This window comes from Tauraco erythrolophus, chromosome Z (genome assembly GCF_009769465.1).
Source record: "Tauraco erythrolophus isolate bTauEry1 chromosome Z, bTauEry1.pri, whole genome shotgun sequence".
NCBI classification, from domain to species: domain Eukaryota; kingdom Metazoa; phylum Chordata; class Aves; order Musophagiformes; family Musophagidae; genus Tauraco; species Tauraco erythrolophus.
The window spans coordinates 39,778,764-39,806,071 of NC_141496.1; the positions used below are offsets into that span (position 1 = coordinate 39,778,764).

General features: G+C 38.3%; 1 protein-coding gene across 1 annotated transcript in view; it reads left to right on the forward strand.

Annotated features, from left to right (window-relative positions):
* Positions 1-27,308, forward strand: part of EDIL3 (EGF like and discoidin domains 3) — a 273,150-nt gene that overhangs the window by 140,745 nt on the left and 105,097 nt on the right. The window contains exon 5 of the mRNA XM_086629011.1: positions 21,433-21,546. Coding sequence (XP_086485137.1) covers positions 21,433-21,546 — 114 coding nt within the window. The remainder of the gene's footprint in view (positions 1-21,432; positions 21,547-27,308) is intronic.

Genomic DNA, 27,308 nt, shown 5'->3' on the forward strand with positions numbered 1-27,308 from the left:
TTCAGCTAAACTGTTAAAATTCCCAAAAATCACTTTATACTTCTCTTGTACAAGGTTTTTTATCTTGGATTTCTTTCATGTCTAATATTCTGTTGCCAAATCAATTAAGCTAGGTGTTTGATTTTGCAGTGGAGATACATTCCCAAAGCTGGTATTCTGTCATTTGCATCAACAAACATCCTGTTAATATTTCTGAGATTCCTTGACCTTTTACCCATGTAAATAATTAATATGTAAATTATAAAAGAGGTCATTAGCAATTTCAGTGATTGACTATTCTAGGTTTACTGCAAAACTGATATTAATTGGCAATGACTGTCTCAAAAGATTCTGATTCCCCAGTGGCAAACAGGAAACAAGTTTCCCCTTTCAGGGCTCATAAACTAACTGATATTTGGATAGAAAAGTCTACCTCAGGTAGAAACCTGGGCAGATTTTTGTGGTGATACCCAAGAACATGTTCTTTAAATATTCATCCATTATTTAAGAAGTACTTACTTATCTGCTTGGTAATTCTTCGCAAATCTTTTCCAGGTTGCAATTTGTCATGCTGTTAATGTGTGGCAATCTGACTCTCAAATGTGCTGTTGACAGTATCTAGTGACAAGGAGAGAGGGATTGTTTGCAAGAACTACCTTGAGGCAAGGCAAGTCTCCCTACAGCCTTACTACACTGAGAAAGCAGCTCGTCCAAAGAGTAACTTAGAGCACTAAAATTCCTGAAAATAGCATACAACTCATGCCCAGGAAAGCTAAGTTGTACTCTGTGGCGTTGATGCTCATTCAATAAGAGCAGAAGAAAATTTTGTTTCTTGAGGATCACTTTGACTGAAAGTGATGTAAATACATGGCCTTGTCATTGACCAGAAAGAATCATGTAATCATTGGGTGCATTAAAATTCCCTTTTCTTTAATGATGGATTTCAAGAAAGTCAATCTTCTGAGATCTTTTGGGCTTTTATTTAAAAAGGCCTACTGCTATTCATGAGCTAGCATCTGTTGCTACACCATTATCAACCTCACTAATCACTCTTCATATGACAGATTAAAATCCTAGACAAATAGTCGCTGTTCAAATAACTAAAGCCTTCATCTACATATACAGGGATTATACTGTCACCTATTAACCAGGACAAACAGCCTAGAAGTATAGTTCTGCAGAACAAGTCAAAATCTATGGAAAGTCCCAGAAGACTGAAATGGACAGGTTTTCCACAAAAAAAAAAAAATTCCATAACATTGAGAGATATAGACAATATGCATTATTGTGATTATCAGATAGAGATTGCCTGCTGAAAAAAACAGGAAACTGAGTCATTAGTAACAATATATGTAAAAGTGTGGGTTGCTGGCTGCCACGCAACTAATGAAATGACACAGAGATCCAGGTAAGTATCTTCATTAAAGCAGTAGGTGACTGAGCTAAGACCACCTGAAGCCCAGAGAGAAAAAGCATTAAATGTCAGGATGACCAACACTGGATACTTAGAAGGCTCAAGGCACCTTTACCATGAAAAAACAGGGCATAACTTGAAGTTTTTATTCTATTTGGTAATAGCTAGAGATTTGCTTAAAATCTTTGCTTGCGGTCACAAGCCCTGGTCCTCATGGGGGACTTCAACCACCCTGACATCTGTTGGAGAGACAATACGGCAGGGCACAGGCAGTCCAGGAGGTTCCTGGAATGCGTGGATGACAACTTCCTCCTGCAGGTGATAGAGGAGCCGACAAGGAGGGGTGCCATGCTTGACCTTGTGCTCACCAACAGGGAGGGACTGGTGGGCGATGTGAAACTTAAGGATAGCCTTGGCTGCAGTGACCACGACACAGTGGAGTTCAAGATCCATGGGGCAGCAAGGAAATCATTCAGCAAGCTCTGTACCCTAGACTTCAAGAAGGCGGACTTCGGCCTCTTGAAGCACCTGATGGGCAAAGTGCCGTGGGAGGCGGCCCTGGAGGGACAAGGGGCCCAGGAAAGTTGGTCCACATTCAAGGAGCACCTTCTCCAAGCTCAGCAGAGGTGCATCCCGACGAAGAACAAGTCGGGCAAAAAGACCAGGAGGCCGGCGTGGATGAGCAAGGAGCTCCTGGACCAACTGAAAATGAAGAGGTTAGCCTACAGAGGGTGGAAGCGGAGACAGATAGCCTGGGAGGAATACAGAGAAGCTGTAAGAGTGACCAGGGATCAAGTGAGGAAGGCTAAAGCCCTAAAGGAATTGAATTTGGCAAGGGATATAAAAAGCAACAAGAAATGCTTCTATAGGTATGTAGGGGACAAAAGGAAGTCCAAGGAGAACATAGGCCCCCTCCGGAAGGATACTGGTGCTCTGGTTACCCGGGACATAGAGAAGGCTGAGGTACTCAATGAATTTTTTGCCTCAGTCTTCACTGGTAAAGCCTCTTGTCTTACCACCCAAGCTGTGGAAAGAACTAGCAGGGACTGTGAGGATGAACCACCGCCCACTGTACTTGAAGACCAGGTTCGAGAACATCTGAGGAACTTGAAGGTGCACAAGTCCATGGGACCTGATGAGATCCATCCGCGGGTCCTGAAGGAACTGGCGGATGAAGTTGCCAAGCCACTGGCTATTGTATTCGAGAAGTCGTGGCGGTCTGGCGAGGTCCCCGATGACTGGAAGAGAGGGAACATAACCCCCATTTTTAAAAAGGGGAACAAGGAGGACCCGGGCAACTACAGACCGGTCAGCCTCACCTCTGTGCCTGGCAAGGTCATGGAGCAGATTCTCCTGGGAACCATGCTAAGGCACATGGAGAGCAAGGAGGTGGTGGGTGACAGCCAACATGGCTTCACCAAAGGCAGATCGTGCCTGACCAACTTGGTGGCCTTTTACGATGGGGTGACAACATCGGTGGACAAGGGTCGACCAATGGATGTCATCTACTTGGACTTGTGCAAAGCTTTTGACACTGTCCCGCACGACATTCTTCTCTCTAAACTAGAGAGTCATGGGTTTGATGGATGGACCACTCGGTGGATAAGGAATTGGCTCAATGGCCGCACTCAGAGAGTAGTGGTCAACGGCTCAATGTCCAAGTGGAGACCGGTCACGAGTGGCGTCCCTCAGGGGTCCGTGTTGGGCCCGGCCCTCTTCAACATCTTTGTCGGTGACGTGGACAGTGGCATGGAGTGCACCCTCAGCAAGTTCGCCGGTGACACCAAGCTGTGTGGTGCCGTCGACACGCTGGAAGGGAGGGATGCCATCCAGAGGGACCTCGACAGGCTGGAGAGGTGGGCCCGTACCAACCTCATGAAGTTTAACCAGGCCAAATGCAAGGTCCTACATCTGGGTCGTGGCAATCCCAGGCATAAATACAGACTGGGTGGTGAATGGATCGACAGCAGCCCTGAGGAGAAGGACTTGGGAGTACTGGTGGACGAGAAGCTCAATATGAGCCGGCAATGTGCTCTTGCGGCCCAGAAGGCCAACCGCGTCCTGGGCTGCATCAAGAGGAGCGTGGCCAGCAGGTCGAGGGAGGTGATTCTCCCCCTCTACTCTGCCCTCGTGAGACCTCACTTGGAGTACTGCGTCCAGTTCTGGAGTCCCCAACATAAGAAGGACATGGACCAGTTGGAGAGGGTCCAGAGGAGGGCCACGAAGATGATAAGAGGGCTGGAGCACCTTTCCTATGAGGACAGGCTGAAAGAGTTGGGGCTGTTCAGCCTGGAGAAGAGGAGGCTCCGGGGTGACCTTATAGCGGTCTTCCAGTACCTCAAGGGGGCCTACAGGAAAGATGGGGAGAGGCTGTTCAGGAGGGCCAGTTATGATAGGACAAGGGGTAACGGTTTTAAAATAGAGGGAGGTAGGTTCAGGTTGGATATTAGGAAAAAATTTTTTACCATGAGAGTGGTAGAACACTGGAACAGGTTGCCCAGAGAGGTGGTGGATGCTCCATCCCTGGAGACGTTCAAGGCCAGGTTGGACAAGGCCCTGAGCAACCTGATCTAGTTGGAGATATCCCTGTTCCTTGCAGGGGGGTTGGACTAGATGACCTTTGAAGGTCCCTTCCAGCCCTAACCATTCTATGATTCTATGATTCTATGAAATCCCACGTAGGAAGTATAGTATCCCCTCCAATTTTGTTTGACTCTTGTTAGCATTTGCTTATATAGCACTGTTTATTCTTCTCATTCATTCACACTTCCAACAGCTTTTTTTTTCTCATTGAATTACTGACCTTAACATATTTCCTGACACATTGAATTTCATAGTCTAGTTATGCTGTATATTGAAAAAAAATCCCTTTTCAATTTCAAACCTGCTGTCTTTCAGCATCTTTAAATGTTTCTTTCTTTGTGTATTATAAGACTAGAAGAAAAGCAGCTTTTGAGTGCCTTCTGTATGCCACTTATTATTTTGCGTACACATGTCATGCTCCCTCTTATTTTCCCTATGCAAACAGTTAAAGTGTTTTCCTTTTCTGTTTCACATGAGAGTTTTTCCAGGACTTTTAAATGGTTCTCAGTGGTCTTCTCAAAACCTTTCTTGTTCCATGGTATATTTTATTGTGACAGTGACCTATATTGAAGACGAAGCTGTACCATTTATTTGGTAGAAGATCCTTACAGTACTTTCAATATTCTTGATGCAGCATTTTGTTGGAAGTTCCTTTTCGATTTTTCCTGTTTTAACCAGAACTGGATGTTGAGCTGAGGCTTTTATTAAACTGCCTTCTTTGATGCCTAAGTTTCTTTCATAAGATGTCATAGTGGGAGGAAATAGATCTTCCCAATTGCTTCTGGGTTTTATGGGGATATTGAACAGAGGGGTAGATTTCTTACGACCTATACACTGACTGAACTATACAATAAATGGTTCTTTTAAGAAGATGTGAGTTTCTATGGTATAAAAGTCACTTAGATTGTCAATAGCCATTATAAACATCTTTTGTAGGAGGATAAATCTCTCTTTCACTAATTACTGTCTTTGTTAAAGATTAGTATTATTTTACGGTGGAGAGAAATTACTGTTCTAAAAATACATTAATTGCTGTTTGATTGTCAAATTAAATTTTTTCATGTTCAGTATTAAAAAGTGAACATATGGAGATATTTTACACATACAAGTTCCTCTTTATATTTTAATTAATAATAAATAAAAATAATCTCTTTAAATTCAGTAATATCCCATTGTAATGTCAACATCACACATTCTCTCTTTTGTAACAAATATTATAATATGCCTTTTCAGTGGGTTTCCTCAGAATGAGAATAACTGTTTATGTTGCTGAATACATAAACAAAAATACCAGCAAAGAGTCTTGCAAATTCTACGTGAAAATACTTTTGCAAAAAACACCACAAAGATTCCCTTTTAGATGTTCAATAACTAGACTACTTTTTTTTGAAAGCAATGTTTAGATGGTCTTACATGGCTTTGTGATATAAGAATGTAGAAGAATATATGGATTATGCTGTTACACTCATTTTGTAACAGATAAACATTGTAAGAAAATTATGAGTAGTTTCAAGACTTTTATGATCTTCTTCAGTAACAGACAGGGAATTGGACACTATGATTCATCTGGTCTCTTCCGATCTTACTTTCATGTGTTATTTTTTTCCTTAAGCTATCAGACCTGGGTTTGGAGTTTATGTTTCTTACATAAAATATCTCATGCTTAAACAGATAGGGTATTTCAGATACAGGCATGATGATGCGCTCATCATTCAGACTTCAGTTTACATCAATAGAAGGTTTATTTGGATAAGAGGAGCAACAATGAATTCAGTATCTCAGTGTGTTCCTCTCGTTCACTTAATCCTGCATTATTCCATGCAGTATCTACTATATAAATATTTTCATTTTTCTTCAAGATTGTGTATTCAAACAAGCAAAAGCTATTATCTAGGACTTCCATGTCATATTATTCTATTGTATTCTCTTTTCTGGGGGTTCTCTTTCATGCTTAAAAAAAAGTACATGTTCATTTCAATTCTGTTACAAAAAGTGGTACAGGGCTGTTTTCTTCACTGAGAAAGGTCATTTTGTAGAATCTAAATGCTATTCTTTCCCTCCTTTTTCAGAACGTGAGTCAAGAAAATAAACGTCTCTTACTGCTTTGCTTTCTGTATTTCGTTTCCCAAATGCAATATACTGGCTTTGGCAGCTTTCCAGAAGTGTGACAATTGTCCATATTCTTTTTGTTCAGTCTTAGCCTTCTCCATGGGAGTGCTCTCAATGCTCTCTTAGCATGAATTTGGAACATAAAGGCTCTGCAAAGGAAAAGACTTTAAATGGAATAACAGTGATTGGAAAACCTAAAGTCACCTTAGTTTGTTAATGTGGTCCTTTAAATAGCGTTGCTGATCCTAACTGATTTCTGTTACTGTAAACTTTTACCTTCATGTTTCTCAGTTTTGCAAGCAATACACCTTGTCGATGAGCCTGCTTTCCATCTCTTCATATGGCTCTGTCTTTGTCACAGTCAAAGAATGCTCATTATTGAGAGCAATATCCTTGACTTTCTGTACAGTCATAAGCCCTTTTCTTAAAGCTTTGAACACAGCCTTGAGGTGTTAAGAGACTTTATACCATTGAGCTGTTCCCAAGCAGTCACTTAAATAACTTTTCTTTAAGAAAGTGCATTTAGAAGAAACTCTTAAGACAGTGTGTTAACCACATTATTGTATTGGTACGGAATTATTATTGTTGCATGTGTTAATATTTGCAGCTCTGGTCCAGTAGATGATATAGATCATAGAATTATAGAATGGTTTAGGTTGGAAGGGACCTTCAAAGATCATCTAGCCCAACTCCTCTGCCACGGGCAGGGCCACTTTCCACTAGATCAGGTTGCTCAAAACCTCATCCATCCTGATCTTGAACACTCCCAGGGATGGGACATAGACAGCTTCTCTGGGCAACACCCTCAATGTAAAAAAGTTCTTCCTTAGATCCAATCTAAACCTACTCTCTTACAGTTTAAAACTATTGCCCCTTGTCATGTCACTATGGACCTTTGTAAAATATCTCTGTCCATCTTTCTTATAAGCACCTTTTACATACTGAAAGGCTACAATAACGTCTTCCTAGAGGCTCCTCTTTTCCAGGCTGAACAGCTCCAACTCACCCAGACTTTCTCCATAGGAGAGGCATTCCAGCCCTCTGACAATTCTCGTAGCCTTGTTATGGAGAAGGATCTAACAGCTCCATGTCTTTCTTGTACTGGGAACCCCTGAGCTGGATGCCATGCTCCAGGTGGAGTGTCACAAGAGTGGAGGGTGAGAATCACCTCCCTTGACCTGCTGGCCGTGTTTCTTTTTATGTAGCCCAGAATATAATTAGCTTTATGAGCTACCATCACACATTGCGGCCTCATGTTCAATTTTTCATCCACCAGTATCCATCCTTCTCTGCAAGGCAGCCCTCATGGATTGAATTCTCCTAGTTTGTATTGATTTGGGGGATTGTCCCAACCCAGATTCAAGACCTTACACCTCACCTTGCTGAATTTAATGAAATACACATGGGCCCACTCCTCAAGCCTGTCAAGGTCACTCTGCATGGCGCCCAATCCCTCAAGCATGTCAACTACACCGCTCCGCTTGGTTTCATCTGCAAACATGCTGAGGGTGTACTCAATCCGACACAAGAGAACAATTGATAAACAGCAGTAGAATTATGGGTGGTTAGAGGAAGAACACGGACAACTGGAGCTGGACAAAGCACCTGTTCTCTGTTCCTTCTCCCCACTTTTTAATGCCCATTTAGGTAGACGCAGGAAATCATAAGATAGTTTCAGCCATTGTGATGGTTCATTAGGATCAACACAGCCACACCACAGCTTTAAAAAAGGATTGCTTTCAGTCTTTGTTGCGCTTATAGATTCATTACAGATGTACCAGCACGTTTCTATGAGGAAGGTAATGAAGATAAATGAAATTTTGAAATGAAATCTCATTATTTAATGGGACAAAACTTATCATTTAGAATTTTGTCACACAGTGGCACAGTCTGATCCATCTGTGTAGGAAGCAGCTGTTAGAAAAAAGATGAGTTTTGTAATTTAGATCTTCTGCTTGTTTTTTCTTTTTGTTGTTCTTCTGCTGCAAGAAGTACTGTTCTCAACCATCTGTGTGTGTAGTGTGTCAAGGATGCAGCATAAAAATATTGTATTTGTGTTGGGAACTCACACCGGCAGACAGCTGTGCAGTTCCCTGTTACCATATAGAATATTAGTATTTCCATTGTTCGTTGAACTAGTTAAAAATTATATGACTGACTTTAATGTTTGCAACTTGAACAATTCACATGGCAATTTTTCTAAAAATTAAAGAAAGAAAAAGACATAGTCATCAGGTATTGATTTTCTTACTGCAGAGCCAGTGAACAGTTTGAAGAAGCCAAAGAACTTTTTAGAAGGAAGATCCAGAAATATATTCAGTACTTCAGCTACTCTTTTGAAATTATAAGTAGTATTTATTCTTGTGGATACAATTTCGAGATCAGTGGGTTTATTTGTAAGTAAGCAGTACACAGGACAGAAGGATATAGCGTCAGACTCATTACCTATGTGTGCAAAACTTGAAAAAAGAGTACTTGCACTTGAAGCTCAATATAATGAGATAATAGTCTAATAGTATATACCAATCTGCATTACAAATGTATTCCCTTTGTATTCATAAAATATCTCAAGCAAAATTCATGGTGCTGTCACATTTGCATATGAATACTCAGGATATCCTTCTAGCTTGCATTTATTCTGATGTGTTAAATAACATACAATTATTTCTGTAGGGCATATGGATGAGTGTTTTAGTTTGAATCAGGAGTGCATTTTTAAGGACAATCTCTTGATCATCTCCACTTACTGTGCTTTGCTTCATATGACAGCAGTCTCAGAGCACAAGAACTGGAACCCTTTGAGGTGAAAATAATCTAAAAGAAAATAGTCTGGTAGTCTAAGATTCCTCATGTACACACTAGGAATTGACATAAAACATTCCAGTGGGTAAATGGGCATTCCGTCCACCCAGCCAGCCTAGAATTTGTACAAAACATCCCTGAGATATGTGTAGAGACAGGCAGACATTGTATATTCAGCTCTAATCATTTCACTCTGTAACTACTATTCTGTAAGACCACACTATTTATAAATGTAGACATAACCTGTCTGTGCCTACGTTTTTATCCAAGTATGCTGAAAACAATGAATGGATCTTGTTTATCTTCCTTTCCTTATGACTTCTTAATGTCTGACATCACAAGAGGCACTTGGTTTTCTGCAGTCTCATGATCTGGCCTGAATTTTGTTTAATCCTCTGGTTTGCTTGCCCGGTATGGCCCAAAGTGATGATGCCCATCTTCCCTGAGAATATATCCCCATCAGACTTCAGTCTCAATCATCGCACCAGGCTTGTCTGGAAGTGTACAAACTAACCAGAAGAAGGGATTTTCTGTGGGATCAGGTGACTGAATGTAGCCAGTGCTAGTTCCTAGAGAACTGGGGAGACAGGAACATGCAGAGGAACATAAAAGGTGGAATTCACAGCTCTATGTTTCTAACAGATTAGATATAACACTGAAAATGATACACCCCCTTTTGGTAACTGCTGTTAACAAAAGCAAATAAACCCCTAAGGCTTTCCAGAGGAGCTTATTAGTTCTTACTGTGCTACTTTTCCTCTCCTGCCACCAGAACCCCTTTACACAAACCCAGCACACTACTCAAGAGTTTCAGTAGTTGCTTATCATCTCAGAAGGACTTCTGCTGGCATCTGTACCATGAATGAGCAAAACTGATAGCGTTCAGGAATTACCCCCTTACGACAAAGCGTTAGCAGTGAATTGATGTTCAGTGGTCCAGATGCATTATAGAATCATAGAATCATAGAATGGTTTGGGTTGGAAAGAACCTTAAAGATCATCTAGTTCCAGCTCCCCTGCTATGGGCAGGGACACCTTCCACTACACCAGATTCCTCAAAGACTCATCCAACCTGGCCTTGAACACTTCCAGGGATGTGGCAGCCACAACTTCTCTGGGCAACCTGTTCCAGTGCCTCACCCGCTCGCAGTAAAGAATTTCTTTCTAAGATAGAATCGAAATCTCCCCTATTCCATTTAAAAACTATTGCCCCTTGTCCAATCACTACACACCCGTGTGAAAAGTCCCTCTCCAGCTTTCCTGTGGCCCCTTTAGGTACTGGGAGACTGCTATAAGATCACTTTGGAGCCTTCTCTTCTCCAGGCTGAACAGCCCCAACTCTCTCAGCCTGTCTTCACAGGAGAGGTGCTCCAGCCCTCAGATCATCTTTGTGGCCCTCCTCTGGACCCACTCCGACAGCTCCGTGTCCTTCTGATGTTGCCAGCCCCAGGGCTGAACGCAGTACTGGAAGTGGGGTCTCAAGAGAGCAGAATAGAGGGGCAGAATCACCTCCCTTGACCTCCTGGCTGGTGTAATGTGTAGCATTACACCATAAAAGAGAATTTAAATTGCTCTTTACTTGCAAATAATAGATAAGTTTTGTAATCTTGTCAGATTTCATTTTATCCTCTACACAAGTCAGTAAGGCATCTGGTTCTGAAATTGTATTCTATGTGATCCTTTCATGTATCTAGCAGAGCTGTTTATGCATGCAATCATTAGTCTCATGTAGTTTTTAGAGTTTAGTTAAAAGTAATATTCTCTTCAATACCGGTCGTTTTCACTGTTAGAGAGAAATTAGTCTGCTGTTTTCTCATCCTTTCTAATTTCTTTGTCAGTCGTTCTTAATATTTAAGGGACCTTCAGAATAACACTGGAAAAGACATGCATCAAATTTAGGAAAAAAAGTGAAAGGTGAAAAGAACCTTTGCCTGAATCTAAAATTCAGAGTTTACAGTATTTATTTCTGACTTCATTATTTCAGTGCTCTAAAAGAGAGAGAACCTCCTCCCATTTCTCAGCAAAAATAAAGATATTTTACAGGCTTTGTACCATCCATGGCCCTAAGTTATGGTACAGATTATATGTATAGACTGGAAGGCAATTCCTTAGCTCCTAAACATTGTTGTGAAAAATGCATAAACCTATTTGGATAGGTCTTATTTGATGTGATTATCAAGCAAAGGTGACATTGCCTGGGCCAGCTGCCATAAATACAAGTTCCAGTTCTGAGAGATATTTTTAGTGCAGGATATATAACTCTCTGTGAGTCATGAAGAGCAACCAGGGTGTATGTACCTGGAGATAATAGAGCTGTCAGTCAGATGAAGACAGAAGTCACTGCAATAAGAATTTCCTCTTCCTGTACTAGACAGTTATTGGTGATGTGAGGAAACTACTTCATACACATTTTGCATCTTTCATGGGGAGGGAGACATGGTCTTCCTTTTCACCTTTGCAGAGAAGACAAGGAAATTACCATAGTCCAAAAGAGAAAATGATGGACAAGTGGTTAGCAAATAAGTGTATTTGCCACAGATAATACATACTATATACAAGCCATACATGCCATATGTATATATTACAGAATCACAGAATTCTTCAGGTTGGAAGGGACCTCTAGAGATCACCTAGTCCAAATCCCATCCTTAAGCAGTGTCAATCAAAGCAGGTTGCTCATGACCATGTCCAGTCATGTTTTGAGTATTTGCCCGGATGAAGACTCCACAATCCGTCTCCAGTATTTAACCACTCTCACTGTAAGAAAATGTGTTCAGATGGAGTTTCCTGTATTTTAAGTAGAGCCCATTGCTTCTTGTCTGGTCAGTGGGCACTACTGAGGAGAGTCTGGCTCTTTTGTCTTCATTCCTTCCCATCAGATATTTATACACATGGGTAAGATTCCCCCAAGCTTCCCCTTCTGCAGACTGGGCAGTCTCAACTCTCTCAGCATCTCCTTGTAGGTCAGATGCTCCAGTCCCCTGGTCACCATGGCCCTGTGCTAGACTGACTCCAAAAAGTCCATGCCTTTTTTATACTGGGAAGCCCAGCACTGGACACAGCAATCGAGATGCCTCATGCCTGGAAGTATTCTTGGTTAGGTTGGATGGGGCTTTGAGAGACCTAGTGTAGTGAAAGGTGTCCCTGCCCACAGCAGGGGGCTTGGAACTAGATGATCTTTGAAGATGATCTTTGAAGGTCTCTTCCAATCCAAACCATTCTACAATTCCGTGTCTCCCCAGTGCTGAGTGGAGAGGAAGGATGAGCTCCCTTGAGCTGTGGCAAGGCTCAGGCTGTTGGCCGCATTAGTCATGAGAGTGCATTGCTGTCTCATAGTCAACTTATTGTCCACCAGAACTCCCAGGTCCTTTTCTGCCAAGCTGCTTTGCAGCCACTTGGCCCCTCAGTTGTACTGAGGCATGGGCTTGTTCCTTCCCAGAGGCAGGACTTTGTGCTTCCCGTTATTGAACTTCATGGGATTCCTGTTCAGCCCATTTCTCCAGTCTGTTGAGATCCTTCTGGATGGCAGCACACTCATCTGGTGTATCAGCCACTCCTCTTAAGTATTTTGTCATCAGCAAACTTTCTGAAGGTGTTCTCTGCCTCAGTGTCTGGGTCAGTAATGAAGATACTGAACAGTGTTGATCCCTGTATTGACGCCAGGGATACACCACCAGTGATTTGCCTCCAACTGGACTTTTTATCAGTGACCACCACTCTCTGGGCTCAGCCATTCAGCTTGTTTTTAATCCACCTTACTGTCCACTTACCTAACCTGCACACTGTCAGGCTGCCTATGAGGATGTTAATGGGAGACAGTGTTAAAAGTCTTAATAAAATAAACAACATCCACTGCTTACACCCATCCACTGACCCAGTGACCTCACTGTAGAAGGTTTCTCCCTCATAAATCCATGCTGACTACTTTGCATCATCATCTTGTCCTTCATGTGTTGGGAAATACTTTTCAGGATGGCTTTCTTCATCACCTTCCCGGGGACTGAGGTGAGATTGACCAACTTGTACTTCTCCAGATCTTTCCTCTTGCTCGTATGTTTGTGTACATATTCTGTAAGCAAGTGTGTATCGCTTTTAGGACTAAGGATATACCTATGATTATAATGAACATAATGATTTGCTATAGTGAATAACAGACATTTGATTAATCATATATTAAGCCATCCATTCATTTATTAATCCTCCATAAATCTTAAGTGATTATATTATAAATGTGCTCTATGTTAAATGTAATAAAATGTAGTACTACACAGCCACTAGAAAGGAAAAAAGGTCAGAGGACTGTGCCAAATGATCCATTCTCCTTTTTACGGTGCTAGATTATTTCTGTGATTAGACCTAACAATAAGATTCATAAACAGTAAAACAGGCATATATTTATGAGCAACTAGGAGTATGAATTTGAAAGGTATTAACGAAGAGTAGAAACGACCTTTACGCAGCACGTTTATGTACACTTATACAACATAAGTGCACTGAGGTTCCACAGACAACTTTTTATGAGAGCTTAAATGAGATGTATATAGATTGGCCATAAAGGAATACACTTCACCCCGTGTATATCAAATACAGACATGTGAACAAATATAACCATCTGTTTTAGTCATTTTAGAACATCCATCACCATATCCTCCAGGACTTGTTGGTCTAATAACGTTTTTCAAAACACATGCCATAACTGTACTCATGTGAAAAAGATATATCCCTATGCTCACTCTTCTCTGAAATGCATAAACAACTGCCTTTTGAATGAATACGCTAATTTACTGATTTTGATTCAAACTTGCTTCAAAAATAATTGGACTTCTTGCCATCAGCCCACCTACACGATTTTAACAAAATCAAGTTAGAGGTTACAGTCTAATACTAGCTAATTTAAATTTACTCTTTAAGTTGAGATTTTTTGAGCATTGCCTGTAATAAAAAATCATTCACAAGTTGATTCACTTTTTAATAAGGTTTTTTTTCCTCAACTATAGTGAAAATGATATGTCAAATGCTTGTTACATAAATAGTCAATTAGTTTACTAATGCTCATTGGGAGCTATAGGAATTGTTGCCCTGAAGACATGCTTTTGCAGTGTAAAATTAAATGGTAAGTTACTTAGTGGGATGAAGATTTTCATGCCAACATACATTAAAAGTAATTAAAAATGAAAAATCTGCTTCAATTTATATAAAAACTTTTAAAGTACCCACTCTTTTAAAACTAATAAAGGTCCTGGGAATGCTATTCTAAAATTCTATTAAATTTAAATTACCTCAGATGAAAAACGATTAAATATGCATTTAAACAGGTAAACAGAAGATCAAGAAATACTGACATAGTCGAGTGTTGGAAGTATGACTCTGCAGAGAAAACTGTAATAACTTTTTAGTGGATATAACTAAAGATAAAAAATTTGCAAGACAGGCAGTAAGCACTTATGCGGATTCAAATTTCGTTGTATGATCAGAGCAATAGTCAGTTTTCTCATTTATTTTATGAGAGGTTTCAAAACTGGAATAGGGATAAAAAAGTATTCTCAAAATACACAAAAAAGTATGAAAATAAAGCCATAAATATTGCTGTGAGTGTGGCAAGATGTATAGTTACTGCAGCAAAGCTTCCTGTAGAGCTCTGCCTTATTTAGAATCTGCTCAAAGTCTTTTGAAGTCAACAGGCACCTTTATACTCTCTCTAGATGCTCCCGTTAGACTTCTATGAAATTAGTTCTGTGATCTCACCATTCTTTTACATAGTTTCTAATAGTTTCTAAGGAAAACAATTGAAAACAACTTTTGGAGTGTAGAAATATAGGAATAACTAATATTTGCTCTCTTGCTGGAACACCTGTGCATTATAGAATGTACATAGCACATAAAATGCTGAATGTGTATATTGGAGTGATGCATAAACTTTGCAGTGTTCATAGAGATTGCCTCTGTATATTATTAGCAGTTCTTAAATTGAATAATAATATTTTATTTTTATTTCTGGCCTTAATTCAAAGTGCCAAAAGAAGAATAGTATTCTGCAAAATATTTCATTGGGTCTTTTTCTTGTTTTTTTTTTTTTTTTATTATTATTTTTCTAGTAGTTCTACAGTTAATCTTCACATTCTGAAAACAGTGGTTATAGTTACTATTGTATAGAAATGTATTCATAAGTGACTTGAAAACTTTGAATTTAGAAATTTTAGTTTAAGTCAGGGTTGCATAGGGGAAATCCCATTATAAAACACGAAGAAAGCTGGGAAAATACTATACAGATAATAGATCTATTTTAAAGTGTGATTTTACAGATAGATGCTACAATTGATTCACAGGTACTATAACACCATTACTTGGAACAGAGGTGTAAATTATAGCTGGAAAAGATGATAAATGAACTGCTGGGGAAATAAATTAGTCATAACGAAAAAAGCTCTTTTGTCAAAATTAAAGATGTTACTTGCCACGTTAAATTTAAGAAAATGTCATTTAAAAAAAAAAACTTTAAAATTTTCTTTCACTTCGGTTTGTCAGAACTCAGATTTCTTTATGAATCAAAGCGAACAGAATCATAGCTCTACATGCCAACTTTTCTTGAAATAAATTGACCTAAAGTTATTTCAGAAACCACTAGGATGAGAAATAACACTTGTTTTTTTCCAGACTAAGGAGAAAGATTATTTTTTAAGAGAGCTTGTTACAGAGACATAATGAAAAAAGTATAAATTAGTGTAAAGAAGCCTGACAGGACATAAAATTGCTTTGAAAGGCAAGTCTGTTATTTTAGGAAGGATACTTAAGAGACAGTTTCTGTCAGAACTCTAGATAGGAGCAACTGAACTCTTCTCAAGATTGCTTTTGTTATGTGTTTAGACATTAATGTATATTACTGGCTCAAACATTCACATATAGTCAAGGCGAAAGTTCTGACTTATGTCTAGACGTTATTTTTGTTTCCTTGGCTTGCTGATTTAGAATGCCTCTTTTGGGTTCAGAACACAACTTTAGTTGACTCTCTTACCTGGCTTACTCTCTTCTTAATGGGATAATACTATCTGAAATATTTGTATTGAATGGTTCAAGAAAAATTCTAATAGGCAGCTCTGTGATGGATTATTCTGGAGGACATTTACCACAATACATTGTACCAAATATTTGTAGGAGAAGGAAAACTTTATCTAGAATAACGAGTAGGGGCAATATAATGTTTAGCCTCTAAGGGTGGGGAGCAATAGGCTTGCACTTTTTCGCCTCAAGTGTAAAGCTGTTTTCTGCGCTTTTTGAAGATTAGATAATAAGAATATCTTAACAGTGAATCATTTCAGTAAGACATTATAGTTGAAGTTTCCTACAGGTTATTTGGCACAGCATTTTTAGAGCCTTCTGTGATCAGGAAACTACCTTTGAAAAAGCAATCAAACCACTGAATTCTAACAGATGTCTGTCCCGTGTTGAGTATGTGTTGAATACATCCAGTTCAGATTTAATAATATATACTAAATTCCCAAATTTCAGAGGAATGTTCTCTAGTTCTTTTCAGATGTTTTGCCCTAAGGTTGTACCAGTAATATAGGTGCTTTTTGTATAATCCTGGTTAAATCAAGGAACAGTTATAGCTGACGTTACAGTTTATATTTCGATTACATTAATTGCAGCCAAAAACTTCTTAGAAACAGGTTAAAAATTTTCTTAAACTTAGAACTAACAATAATTAAATGAATTGTTATCATGGTATTTACTTATCTCTTTTGTGTCTTTTAACCAAAACCTGAAGGTAATCTACCTGTGCTCACAAACTTTTTGGTGATACTTATTTATTCCGTTTAAATATAATTAAATATAATTTTTACTCTTTTTTTTTTTTTTTGGCTTTTTAGAAAAAAAACATATTGTCCTTTACAATTTAGGATTGTTTTAGCAAACCACATGAATATGAGAAAGAACATTTTCATGACTCTTTTGTTTGTTTGCTTGTTTGTTTTTAAATATTTCACCAAAAGTCTCCTACTTTTAAAGGAGATGTGACCTTCTGTACGTGAATTGCTGTAATCCTTCAGATTTTATCATTTAAGTGAGTAGCTGGCTGTTAAGATAGCCATATTAAATTCTGTCAAGATAGAAAACTGATTAAAAACTTGACTTAGAGTTGAGAAGAGTGGACCAAGTGTGATCAGGAAGCCAAAACGAGTATAAAATCAAGGGCTAAGGAAAGAATGTGCTTGTCAGCAGGAGGGAACTTCAGGATGTCTGTACTGCGAAAGGTAGTCCTGGATCAGAAACAAGGGTTCAGGTGGCAGGAACCAGGAATTTGGGCAACGTAAAGAATAAGCAAGCAGGGGACAGGAACAAAATACTGGTGTGCATTTGCTGCCAAAACGCAAGCTGCGTTAGCAAAAACAACTGATGGAGCTTATCAGTCCCTTCATCACAAGAAGTCAGATTTACACCCAGCAGCTTGCTGAAGAACTCAAATTACTGGAAGTAATAGTTAAATTTTTTATTATAACAGTTACATAATTTATATACCTATTTTGTGTGGGGTAATTTTTCAGGAAAACACATGTGGCTGCATTTAACAGGTAAAGCCCAAAATGAGGCTTATGTATTTTTAATTATATTATGTTTGCAAGTACAGTACTGGTTTTTAGTCATGTTTTATTAAATACTTAGAGGATTGAAAAGAAAAAAAAACACATTATCCGGAACGAAGGACAAAACTCCAGAACTCTGCCTCATGATGAGACTCCAAATCACTATGTAATGTAGCGAAGCACTCTATTGCTCACCGAGTTTCTGACAGCTACTTCTGTTCCAGGGTGCACAATGACTGTGCGTCAAACAGAAGCGTGCTTAATGGCTTTGTAGTTACAGTTTGATCTTAGGAGGTAGGAAATGGAAATTTAATCATCTTCAGCGTAAAAAGAAACCTTAGCTTAGCCTTTACTTCCTAATCAACTGTCTTAGCCCTTGCAGCTATTATTCAAAGAGCAATCTATTTTCAGAAAATGATCGATGTTTCCTTCTTCCTGTGCCACTATCAATTTCAGAATTCATCTTCAGTAGAGAAATCTTGGGAGACTGAGCATGGGGACATGAAGGGTTTTCAGGCTTGTTTTTGGTTTTTTTTTTTGTGTTTGTTTTTTAGCTAACCTGGACAGTATTTAGAAATACAGGCTTTTCCTGTGCTGACACTTAAACCTTTTCAGAAGCCCATTTCAATCAGTATTTAACAGTCTTATTAGGTGCCTCTGTGGGAAACTCTGGATTCTCTGGTAGTACCCAGCTATCTGTGTTTTAGTTTATTTATGCAATCTATTTAGTTTATTTACGCAATGAATAAGATTGTTATCTGAACTACACTTCAAAATCTGACCTGTCATAAAACCTAAGCTTACCTGAAAACTCATGAGCAACCTGCAGCGATTTTACTTTTTGTTATTTTACATTAAAAGCACATCGTTTTCACATAGGTAGGTTGATTGCATAGTCAGTGAAGAATTCCTATCTGACAACGTACAGAGCTTTTCTTTAGGAGCCTTTATTGTCTTTAGGACCAACTGTACCAGAAACTCTGGCATTTTAAAATTTCTACTCAAATTTACTAATAATCGTGACAGTATGACAAAGTTTAACAGGGGCTATATGTGTTCCAGAAGAGAGAAACACACCAGCTGGTGTGAAGTTTAGTATCATAATTGGCACATCTAGGAATTTGAACAAAATCTGGCCACAGTTTGCAGGAACTACTTTTAATTAAATATTCTACATCTGCACATTCAATCAAATGAAATAATGAATAGCGAATTAAATAATTCTGTAGAACTTACGCTCCTTTCTTTAACACAGTTCAGTTCATTATCTTTCCAACTAAACGTCTGTTCTGGTATCGAACATGATGATACAATGAGCCAGTCTTTCCTCGTTCATCATGTATGACATATTTGTTTCAACCGGTGGGACTAAAGGTTCTCAAATTACTGGAAAAAAAATCACTGTAGGATCCAAGTAACAAAGATAATAATAAAAAACTTCCATCTTTCTGCACTGATCATAGCTAATTGCTCCGTAGGGACAGAATGTGAGAATTACTTTAAAAGTATCTGCTACTTAAGTATCAGTCTGTTTTCTACATCATCGCATAGACAACATGAAATATGCTGGAAAGTTTTGCATTTTTCCCCACGTATTTCAATATGAATGGCAAATTAGCAAAATTTAAATATCTTGAGAAGATACTGTCTTTACACACAAAAGCTTTTAAGAGGATAAATTACTGCCTTTTATTTCACCAAGTAAGAGACAGTTAATATGCTCACTGAATGTTTTTTAGTTCATAGTGACCTTGATATTTTCTTCCCTACAGATGTGTTAGTCTGTATTAAAATGATGAATAACGTGATGAAAATGTAAGGTTAATGGGCTTTGCTTAAAAAGGCAAATAGAGAGCTGAAGAATCTCGTTAAATGTTACAAATACATATAAAGAATTTAATTTAGAATTGAGCAGGTCTGTCCTTTGGTCATTTCCCTTGGCAAGTTTTATTTCTCGCACACTAAGCTGTTGCTTCTTTTCTTCCTCTTTAATAGACAGGAATTCAGCTAACCCTGTGAATTTTATTAGTCCAGTATGTGATATCTTTATAGTAAGACACGAGGGATTAAAAAGAAACTCAGGGATCAGTAGCCATCATGAATTTTAGTATAAAAATCTGAAATTTTTCTGGTTCAAAGGACAAAAACTAGCCTCCACATTTAGCTGAAGGTCCATCCCTGCATTTCTATTCACACCAACAGGAAGATTTTCACAGAATCACAGAAGGCTTGAGGGTAAAAGGGACCTCCAGAAGTCACCTTGTCCACCTCCTCCTGCTCAGGCAGGGCCACCTGGAACTGGTTGCCCAGGACTGTATCCACCAGCCAGATCGTTAATGAAGATGTTGAACAGGATCAAACCAATATTGGCTTCAGTGATAACAGTGATAGTTACTGGTCTCCAATTAGACTTCATACCTCTGGGCCTGGCCATTCAGCCAGTTTTCCACCTAATTCACGTACATTGCACACATAACTTAAAAACTACACAGCTTTTTAGATCTGCAGAAAACACTGGAGGTACAGACTTCCCTGGAGATATCACAAAATCAGTCAGGTCTAGGCAAGTCATGTGTATTAACCCACTGCATTTTTGTATGCAGATTCCTAGTAAATGTAAAAAATCAAATTAAAAGTCCAAAAGTTATAAACTACCAGAAATCAAGTAATTTTGTTGACAGAGCTCAATTCTGCTTCTTTTGTGCAAGCCTTATTGCATCATAGACATTTATGTAGCATTTTCTTTAGTTTGTATATGCCAGTGCAAACTGTGTTTGCATTTTGGGGACAGAAACAGATTCAGCATGATAGAGAGGAGTATCACTTCAATTAATAGGGCATTTTGCCCACCAATGAACACAACTCGTTCGTCTCTGTTAAGTGTCTTCTTCTCATTTGAGCTTTCTTCTGTGCTGTGCACATGTGCTTTATTGGCAACTGTATCCAAAATGAATATGCACTTGAGCAAAACTTAGTGAAGTAAAATTGTAGTACAACCTAAAGACTGCTTTTCTGTTTGCTGTTTACAGTGTCTAACACAATAAGACTTCAAGTGTTGATGAAACTAGACTGACCTACCATCTCTTAAATATTTAATTGTATGCATTGATGCAGCCCTTTGAGACAATAAAATCCATATAGAATAAACATAAATGCAGAGACAAAATTTTAATTATGAGATATCATTATCCTTCGCTTGCCTACTTACAATGACTGAAATATATATATATATTGCATTTGAGAAAAAGAATCTGATCTTATACTTGAAGGTTACTACACCAAAAAACACAGAGGAGTAATATTCTTTCAGCGTTTGACAAAGTGTACTGAAAAAAGCAAACTCAGATGAAATTAACCACCTTTTCTGTCTTTTGAATTTAATAAAATTTGCAAGCTTCTAGATCAAGCTATTAGTTTCAATTTGCCCACTAAGTCATGCACAGAAATAAAATTTTTTAGACGGTTAAACAACCTTGTCAATTAGATGTTAAATGAGTTAAGATGAACTGAGAGAGATTGTTAACTGACATCTGTTGATAAAGAAGTAGCTACATTTCTAGAAGTTGCAGTATCACTACTGAGTACTCTGTTAGAACTAATCAAATCTGTTTATTTAAGGCCAAACTGTGACTTGTGACCCTGATGTCCTCTGAAAGTTACAGTGAAAATCCCTAACCAAAACTTTACATTCTGTTGCGTGATGGGACATAGTAAAACTTGAATAGTAGGTATATGAAACTAGCTAAATTTATATGATTTTTTGTTTGTTTTTTTTTTCTTTTTTTCCTAAAACATGCCCTGTTCATTCACATCCTTTACTGAGCATGTTTGCTTGGCAAAAGAATGTATGTCTTCTAATGTCAGTTGTATAAAACATTGTGTTTTAATGTTTTTAAGCATATGCTTATTGCTCTTAGAATTTCTCTTTGCTAATCCTGACATTATCTTGTGTGTTTCATGCAGATGTAAATGAATGTGAAGCTGAACCCTGCAAGAATGGTGGAATCTGTACAGATCTTGTTGCCAACTATTCCTGTGAATGCCCAGGCGAATTTATGGGAAGACACTGCCAACAGAGTAAGTATTGCATGCTTTTGCATCTATTTTTTTAAATAAATAAATATTTTATTTTGCAGAAACAACTATAATATACTATGGAAATATATCTCTAGTCTACAAATAAATAATGCTCAAAATAGTCATCTTATTCTTTTCAAAGAGAAAGAGATTTAAGAGAACAAATTTGTCATGCGTTCGAGTAAAGCATCTGATATGATGGAAACATTTGCAAAATGCAAAATTATTACTGAAGAGCCAAACAAGAAGGAGTAAACAGTGTAAAGCAGAAAAATACAAAAACTGATTCAGACTAGAGGTTCATCTCGCCAAGTATCCTGTGTTCAACAGCAAGTATTAGCAGATATTAACAAGTATAAGAGCAGGGGAAAAATATATGTTACTTTCTCTGACATGTCTCTACCCTCTGAAAGTTGGACCAGTGTTTTACAGAGAAGTCATTAGTGGAGTTAGTTTCTCCACTATCTATCCTGGTAACAATCTCACATGATTTTACCAATAACATTGAATATAAATGCACTATAAAGGTCTGATTCCTGAAGCTGTTACTACAGAGGAGTTCTTCACATATGAAAGGCTAGGTAATCTTGAAAATGAAAATAACAAAAATAGAATAAACTCCTTTGATACCAAATTCAATATACTGTAACGATTAATAACATATGTTAGAGGCATGCATTTGAAATACTGCAGAGAAGAAATCATGTGTGTTTTAGTTGAACAAACGATGCTAATATGATGGTGGTGTGGAAAAAACTAATATAATCCCAAGATGTCAAGCCTGGTACTGTTAAGGACAAAAAGGAAAGTATTTGTGGATTAGCATTTGTAGTATTAGATACTACATTCAAAATACCTGAAATACTAGAGTCATCCACATTCAAGAAAGGAGATTTCTAGTTCAGGGAAGATCTACTATGTGTAGCAGGAAAAATTAAAAACGACAAAACAAAACAAAACAAACAGCAAGTTGAATACTAAGTAAGTGAAACCATACAAAGTTGAAAAATATGATTCATTTTTCTATGTTCACATTGTGGATGTTTGGGGAAGAAGGGAAAAGAAAACAACATGGACCAATATCCACAAGTGACAAGCTGGAAATGTCTTTCATGTAGTCCCTGTGAATTCCTGGATTTATACATGCAACAGGCAAAAATTTTGAGGCTTGTAATGTAAGGTGTGTAAATCTTAATCAAAGATTAAGATTCACTTTGAGAAATTTTACAGGCCTGTATGGCTACCTTAAAGAATTTGTAAAAGATGAACATCTATTAAAGTTTTCTGTAAACGTTGCTGGTGAAACACTTCATGTGTTTCCTTATAAGGTGAAACTGAATTACCATTTGGAATTCTATCAGGAATCTCATCCATCTCTTCAGGTTTACCCTTGTTTTTTTGGCTGCATCATGAACATTGCTCCGATTATAGATCACATAAAACTAATCTCCTGCTTTGCTAGAAATGGAGTAGTCCAAGCTATTATTTAAAGTTAACATTGCATTTTCTGGATGATCATCTGTCATTTCATATTTCTTTTTCTTTTCATAGATGTATATGTAATGACATGTAGATGCAAATTTTGTGTGTGAAGTTGCATATATTATATATTATACTGGATTTGGTTTCATGTGTATGTATATGTATACATACATATTACTATTTTGGAGAGCATATAACAGAAAGTGTATATCTACAAATGATCTAAATTTCCAGCGTCTTGAAATGGTGAAAGAATTTTGCTAATGTCAGTTACTGAACTGCAAAATACACTACGTGCAGTCTTTCCTTCTGGCTCATGCTTGGGGCGTTTTCAATGGTAAGACAATCACCTAGTCAAATGATCTTTCTGGAGATGCTTCTGTATATAAATGCTCACAACTATGACTCAGGACTCGATCATCTAGCCCATAGGGAAAAACACTAAGGTATTTGAAAGGATAATTCTGTTAAAGATTTTTTTATGTTTATGATAAGGGTACATAAAACAGTCAAATTGCTTTGGTGTAGGGATCAAGGACAGTGAGTTTTAAATTCTTTTTTTAATGTGAGAGCAGTGAGACACTGGCAAGGGTTGCCTGATGAAGTTGTAGATGCCCCATCCCTGGAAGTTTTCAAAGCCAGGTTGGATGGGGCTTTGAGCAACCTGGGCTAGTGGAAGGTGTCCCTGCCCATGTCAGGGAGGTTGGAACTAGATGATCTTTAAAATCCCTACCAACTCAAACCATTCCATGATTCTATGATTCAGTGCTTTGGAAAATGGGGGAGCATGGCAATGAAGCACTGTAGTGCTGTGGTGAAAAGCTTCTGTTCTGTACTTGCTCTGGGAGGGAACCTGCATATGGAGGTACCACCAATCTGGTGTCTGCACGATAGCATCATGGAAGGAGTATGAAATCAGATGTGTTTTGAAAACTTTAGATAAAAGTAATATATTACTTAAATCAGTAATTAGAGAATCATAGAATCAAAGAATCATAGAATGGTTAGGATTGGAAGGTATCTCAAAGATCATCTAGTTCCAACCCCCCTGTCATGGGCAGGGACACCTTCCACTACACCAGATTGCCCAAAGCCTCATCCAACCTGGCCTTGAACACTTCCAGGATGGGGCAGCCACAACTTCTCTGGGCAACCTGTTCCACTGCCTCACCACCCACAGAGTGAAAAATTTCTTTCTTATACCCAATCTAAATCTACTCTCTTTCAGTTCAAAGCCATTTCTCCTTGTCCTATCACTACATACCCGTGTAAAAAGTCCCTCTCCAGCTTTCCTTGTACTGCCTGTAATCATTGAACTACCCCTGTTCAGGAAATTTGATGCATTCTTCTAGTACTATGGCACAGTTCACAAACTTTCAGCATTTATCTGCTTTTGAGATAGCTTGGTAACTTTTCTTTTTATACCACCAATATAATTGTGCACTATACCAGTTCCCATAGCTGGGCTTGTATATATCATTTTTTTTTTCATGAGAAGTTTAGTTATGTCACCATACATAATTATGCAATTACAAGTAGTAATTAGACATTCTAATTGCACCATTAGAGTTTTGCACATATTTACAGTAATCATATAATTAAATACTGTTACACTAATTATGTAAATTACTGATTGCTGTCTCAGAATTACCTCACAAAGCTTAAAGATTACTAATCCACATCACAGAATATGTGAAATATCCTAGATTGAGAATAAAAAAGGCAAAACTGCATCATGCAGTCCATTCTTCTTTCACTGCAAGTTTGTTCTCCAGGATGCGTCTTCTAATAGCATGTCTAGTTTGGTATATCTCAAATGCCAATGCTTTGTAATAATGACTTGTCATGTTACTCAGCAGCTTGAAGTAGTTTATGTCAGACTGTTCTTCCTAATGCTCCAACTAAGTTTTGTCTTTTTTTAATTCCACCATTTAATTCCACCCTAATTAATTTATTTTAGCCAATCTCCTAAATAATTCCCTTCCATTTATTCCAAGTGTGAGACAACTGTTGTATTACACCCAGGTCCTGCGAGCCTTGTGAGACACCCACCCAAAATCCTTCTGACTAGTCCCAAGAGCCTCTGCTAATAACTAGTGCAGCTGAAGTGAGAGGGAAAGGCTTGTCTGGGACTGAAACTAAAATAGCACTAAAATGCCTAATGAGCTCGGAACCATATTTGGATCACCTTGGCCATCTTCTGAGTCTCTTTCTGGCATGCATGAGGTTTGGAGTTGCATGAGGTTTGGAGTTGCTTTCTAAGCCATGAAGTAAAATTCTCAGAAGACATGGAGGTGATGTCTTGACCAGCTGATGTGCTTCACACCCCAATAATGCTTATGCTTCTGCTTCTTTGGGGCCTTCTTCAGTTTTATTTACATGTTCTTCTCATTTGAAGTGCTGACCTGACCTCTCATTTTCTTTGTGGAGAGACTTAAATTCAATCATCTTTCTTTCTTGTTAGCTACTGCTATCTTCAGCCACTCAGGCATAGATGATTCTTAAACCAGCTGCTTCTCATTGCTGTAAAGCACAGGATGAGGCAAAGTCAAAGTAATGTGGAGTGCAAGAGCACTGACGGCTTCAAAACATATTCAATTGTTCTGGAATAAGCTTATCAACCTGTTAAGAGGTACTTCACTGAGCATCTGGTATTTACAAAATTTGCCTGCAGATGTTTAGTAAACACAGAATGGAAAGAAAGCACCTTTTCCCATCCTCTAAAGGCAAAAGCTAAACTATATTAATTCCATATTACTTTCCAGATTTCTTAAGGCCTCAGCATTTCCTTGATGCAGCTGCATCTCCTTCTGTTCTTGCACCCTCTGAACCTGTTCCTTCTGTGCTGAATTCAAGCTATCAATTACGATTACCTCCATTACAACTTTCCTTAGTCTTAGAGTCTCTATAAATAAATACTGCTTCCAAGACAGATTCTCCTGGGGTTGGAGTTTTTACTTTTCTGGATCACAAAATGCTCTTGCAGGCAACAGAGAGCCACTTTCATCAGTGCCAGGATGTTTGCATTATTCAGTACAAATCTGTATTGTTAAAATGTCCTATAAGCAACATGGATTGTGAATTTCAGTAATTTGTGAGGAGGTCCACAGGTAATTTTTGATCACTTTTTTTTATCTAGCAGATGGTGCTATACAGTAGACACGTTACAATTTTACCATTGTGCACTTTGGAGCTGTATTTTACTGATTGCCAAGAGTTGCTGCCATTAAAGCATATGGCAAATTTTCTCATGCTTTTTCTTTAAAGACACAGATCAAATTAGTCACTGTAAATATTTTGTTACATATGCTATGACCCCTTCACCTCCTTCTCTGTGTATTCAACATACCCATATGTAGGAGGACTGCATTGAGCACATGTATGCTAATTTAGTTTGTCTAGCATTTCAGAAAACCTGCTAAGCAGTGTACCTTCACATTATCTTCATTTGTTTCCTCTGCTTTATGTTTTAGTACACTAATGTGTTTATAGTGCACTTGGTCGTCTTCTGCCTTCCTCTCTGTGGAAATCAAAGTGGTGGTTTTTTATTTAAATGAAAATGCCACTTCTTTCAGTGTCATTTTTACTTAAAAATTATCTAAAGATCTGACAGATCCAGACATAAAGAGACTTTCAAGACGTCTGCTTACATGCAGCCTTATACTCCCAGGCTAGATGGTGTCATCCAAAGCATTCTGATGTGCTGTGATTTTAGAATTTTCTTTCTTTCAAAACTGTTCCCAGGAATACAGGACACCTGCAACTTGCGTGATGTGTAGCACAGCAGAAATAACTAGTTTCACAGTATTTTTTGAATTTTGCTTCTTTTGATGTCTTCTGTATTTCACTTACAAGTGTGTTTTCAAGGCAGTGTCCTCTCTTGTTGAGACTTTTTGGCTTCAGGTGCTTGTCCTTTGAACTCCTCTGCTTGATCCTCACAGTCATAGTGAGTTTTGAGGATCTTTGTCTTCCCCAGCTCTCACCAGCCCTGGCTCAGCAGCGTTCAGGGTTCAGAAAGCCTCCATGCTTAGGTTCAGAAAAACCCTACACAAAACAAACATCACAGGATGAGGACATAAGCAGCACACAGGTAAAATAAAACACTATATGAAATAATTAAAAGCTGTGTTTTCAGGGGAAGCTTTATGTCTGGCTAAAATTTGTCTTCCAGTAAGTTTATGTTTTCAAAAGATGGATAGGAATCAGAACTTAACCATTTTCTGAAATTAATAAACCTGGTAACAGGCTTTCTGGTGAATTCAGCTCATGCGAATGCCCTG